Source organism: Frankliniella occidentalis, unplaced genomic scaffold, assembly GCF_000697945.3.
Source record: "Frankliniella occidentalis isolate FOCC.00 unplaced genomic scaffold, Focc_3.1 Scaffold44, whole genome shotgun sequence".
Taxonomy (NCBI): Eukaryota; Metazoa; Arthropoda; class Insecta; order Thysanoptera; family Thripidae; genus Frankliniella; species Frankliniella occidentalis.
Genome location: NW_026267174.1, coordinates 1,358,026 through 1,362,230, shown reverse-complemented (window position 1 = coordinate 1,362,230; position 4,205 = coordinate 1,358,026). Strand labels below are relative to the sequence as shown.

At 50.8% G+C, this 4,205-nt stretch overlaps 1 protein-coding gene across 1 annotated transcript in view; it reads left to right on the top strand.

Moving 5' to 3' along the window:
• The first annotated feature begins 409 nt into the window (after nt 1–409).
• LOC113212133 (protein takeout-like) overlaps nt 410–4,205 on the top strand; it is a 19,421-nt gene continuing 15,625 nt past the window's right edge. Inside the window, exons 1-3 of the mRNA XM_026430729.2 lie at nt 410–575; nt 1,789–1,884; nt 3,932–4,079. Of these exons, the coding sequence (XP_026286514.1) occupies nt 509–575; nt 1,789–1,884; nt 3,932–4,079 (311 nt within the window). The 5' untranslated portion in view covers nt 410–508. The remainder of the gene's footprint in view (nt 576–1,788; nt 1,885–3,931; nt 4,080–4,205) is intronic.

The window sequence follows — 4,205 nt, the reverse complement described above, 5'->3', positions numbered from 1 at the left end:
GACCTTATTGAAACCAACGTCATTTTTATAGTAATTTTTTTGTAAGGCTGTGTTTTCATACACATTTTAAGCCCCTTTTTATTTTTGTACCGATTTTCGAGGATGCACTCTTTTTAGTTATGCCCGCCTACACCCCGCCCCGCACCCTCCTCTATCTGTCTCACTCACACTTGCTAAAGTCCGACTAGTCTCCTCCATATCCCTCCGCTCCACTCACGGTCTATCGCCGGTGCCGCCGCCGCGTCCGCGGGGAACACAGTTCCTGCGGAACCTCCCCCACCTCCTCCTCCTCCTCCCCCTCCTCTTCCTCCTGTTCCTCCTCCTCCCTCTGCTATGGTCACCGGGCCACCAAGCCCGGGTCGCCCCGCCCGGTCCGCCCCGGTCCGCCCCGCCAGCTGGCCGGCCGTATAAAGGCGAAGCCCGGGGCGGACCGGCCACTTCAATTCGCATTCGCTCGGCAGTTGCACGTGCACCCCGCACCACACCAGGAGGACCGCCCGACAGCAGAATGAAGTACCTCATCCTTCTCGCCGTGCTCTGCGGCGCAGCGGTCGCCAAGTCGGTGAAGCAACTGCGTAAGTAGTACACCTTAAGGATGCCCTCGAATTTCCTCGAGCCTGAACAAGTGTGTACCAGTGTGTAAACTCAACTGTCGAATACGTCTGGCGGGGGGGGGGATTACATAGGCTCGTTTTATAGCTATTCATGGCAAAGAAAAGTGTCTGTCCAGGCATAGGCTGACTATAAAATCTGCCATGGCCAGATTTTTGATATCTTTGCGTAACAACTTAAAAATAATAACCATTGTTGATTTGCAAAATTTTATTTTCCACTCCGTCGAGACATCGGTTGTGTTTCCAACAACTTTCTTCATGCTTAACAACGTTTTTCACTGATTTTTTGTCATTTAAGAGTAAGCCTACAGAATCATGCCTGTCCTGTTCAAAATGACTCAACATGACTAGTTACTTTCAAAAAAAATAAATTCAATGTTTTAACATTCAAATGTTTCCAAACAGTTTACTTCTTCTTTTGGGGGATAGTAATGCGCCAAACGAGGACTGCCTTACACACTGACAAGGGTGCAACGGGCGTGCACAAGCAAGTGCTTACCACTACGTTGCGTTTTTGCATACCTTTATGTGTTTTACTGGATATTTGAACTCTGAAAAAAGTGTTCCGGAGTAAATTTTTACTCTTAAAAGTGTTTAACTTCAGGGTTGGTCATGTTAAAGTTGAAGTTTACTGCTGAACATTTTTAACTATTGAAATTTCCAGTCCAACACACTGATAAACTAAGTGTTCAACTGCTCAACACTTGTAAGTGTGGAACTGCAAATTGAATACTTGCAAGTGTGCAACTCGGTAGCCATACACTTACAAGTGTGCAACTCCTCGGTTGAGCACTTCCTACAGAGTAAGCGTCCAATCTAAGTTTATCAGTGCACCTAAACTTGTGCAAAATGCATGGAGTGGAAGTCTACCATGTGCAGATGCATGCCGGTAACAGTTGCACGCTTTTGTTTTCCAAATGAGCCAGAAACTCTCTTTTGAATGAAGTGGTGGCCTACTTTCTGTTTTATCCGTGCCAGAAGATAGAGAAGTGTAATCAATATTTTAGTTGGAGGCGGAAGCACACAGGGGGCCACTCGCATAGAGGCCCCGGCCGGCCAGCAGGCTGCCTAGGGAGTTCCCCAAGCGGCATTCGTAAACATCGGCCACAAAATGTGGGACACCCGAATTTTTCCACGCCATCCTAAACTCTAACTTCTCCTCCGCCCGTTGCAGCCGACAGCTGGTCCGTGTGCAAGAAGAGCGACCCCCAGCTGCAGAAGTGCTTCAAGGAGGCTGTGTCGCAGGCCATCCACGGCCTGGCTGAGAGCGGTGAGTAGTCGTGAGGTTCATGTACATGCTAAAAGTGGCTGCTTGGTTTGGAAGCAACAGTGGTAATTTTCAAACAAAAAATTGCTTGGAAATTACAGTATTTGCTTGGAAACCAAGCAGCCACTTTAAGCGGGTAAAGCAGCCCTGCAGTGGGGTAGCGTTTAGAGCTAGGCGAGAGGCGGAGGCAGTTCAGTCGGAAATGCACAAGGCGCAGTCTCTTTCGATCCCTTCCCGGAGCGGTGGGGTGGGGTTAGCGACCTCCACACTTCGGCCCATACCCCTTCCCGACGCCCGGCGGCCCGGCGGCCCGGGAGGTGTGGCGGGACCCCGCGGGCGACTCGGCGCGGCTCTGCTGGTGCTTTTGGGCGGGCGGGCGCGTCCGAACATGGTCAGGGACGCGCTCCTGAGGGAAAAGAAAACACAACGCTCAAGGCGAGAATGCGAGTTTAACTCGACTGGTGAAGTGGGACTGGAAAGGAGCGGGGACTTTGGGGATGCATGTTAGGTAAAGATTAAATCTGTAGTACGTTTATACGGGGTCATGAACAAGAACAGTTTCATTATGGTTTCGTACAGTAGTGGTAATTGTTTGTTCTATGCAAGGCGAGTACTTGGGTCCATGATGGGTCTCACGCTCATTACTCATACTGTAAGTAGTGAGTTCAGAGAGTCTGTGTTTTTAGACGTTAATGATATATACCCAAAAAACGGTTCCGTTGATTTTATGTCTTATGTTATACTGTAATTTTTCTTTTTATTCAAATGATTTTTCAATCCTTCAAGGGAAACATATGGCCATAGGGTAAAGAATCATTCTTTAAAACAGAAAGCTCCTTCAAGGTAACGAAAAAATTCTATCATGTCGTTATTATATGAAGGGAAATTTCCGTTGGAAGAAGGAAATTCCCATTCGTTCAATGGAACCATTTTCTAGGTGTAGAATTGCTGAACCATTGAAAACACATGTAGGTAAGCATGTAGGGGGATGCATTTATCCCGGCCTCCATTGAGAACCCCTTAAGCTCGAAAAAGATTCCCCTCACCCCCAAAAGAACCACGCTATTCGTGTTCGGCCCCTCAGGCGGCCTCTGTAGGTTCACCCAGCAGTCAGGAAAACAAACTCTTCGCACGACGTATGAATGAAAGGCACCGCGCCGCACGCTGCCTTCGCCTGGCCGGTCACGTGTCGGCCGTCACATGTCACACGTGCGTCACTCATGAAAGTTTCATCAGGCCTCCGGGAGTCATTTCCAGTTAAGCCGCACGGGCCCCCCTCGCTATGAAATCGTCACATGTCGGGCGAGTGGAGCAGTGGCGGCTGTGGGATGGGGGGAGGGACGAGGGGGGCCGGTGGGGAGACCGGGCCAGGCTGACCCTCGCTAACCGGACGGCACCCGGGCCGGGCGGCACTGCCAGCGGCAGCGTAAAGGAGCGGGGATGAATTTATAGCCAAACAGATATCAGGGTGTTAAGAGTTCCCATTGAAAAGGTGGGATGGGAGATGCGAAAATAAGTAACACACTGTCGTGGAGGTCGATATTGTTCAGAAAGAGGATGGATGAAGAAACAAAAATAAACAAACAAAAATGCAAAATAAAAACAAACTGGCTGCAGCCAATTTATAAGTAGTTGTCAAATATTTTTTTTAAAAGTCCACACAGAGGTGGATTTAGATTAGTGCAAAAAACGGGGGCACTCGGCCTTCAAAAAAAATTGTCCAAAGTTTGGAATTATTTTCTTTTCTTAACGATTTGTTTTTGGCATTGACTGTAATGATAGAGTTTTTAGCGGAAGCGATTGAGAGGATGGGAGGTGAGAAGAGGTGGGCGAGAAAGATTAAGAGAGCCTGAGCGAGAAGCGAGGCCTGCAAGTAGGCCTAGGTGAACTTGACGCCCGGGCTCCCGGGCTTGTCCGGTCTACATCATCGGCCCAGTCGGACGCAGCCCGTCCCCCCTCCTCCTCCTCGACCGGCAAAGCTGTTCTCCTTCCGACGTCTGCGTCATCTCTGCATCTCTCTCGACGCGCCGCCCCTTCTCTGTGCCAACAGGTGAGCCTTCCCTCGGCATCTTCACCGTCGACCCGCTGCGCATGACCCAGCTCAACATCGGCCAGGGCACGGGCCCCGTCGCCATCGACCTGGAGTTCCGCGACCTGGACCTGATGGGCATGAAAGGCGCCGTTTTCGACGACGCCACGTGAGTGTGCCAGACGAGGCGAGCGCCGGCGGGGTAGGCAGTCCCGTTGCGCACGGCTGCTGTGCGGGACTGCCGACCCCCGCACCTCGCAGGCGCCCCGGGTAGGCAGTCCCGTTGCGCACGGCT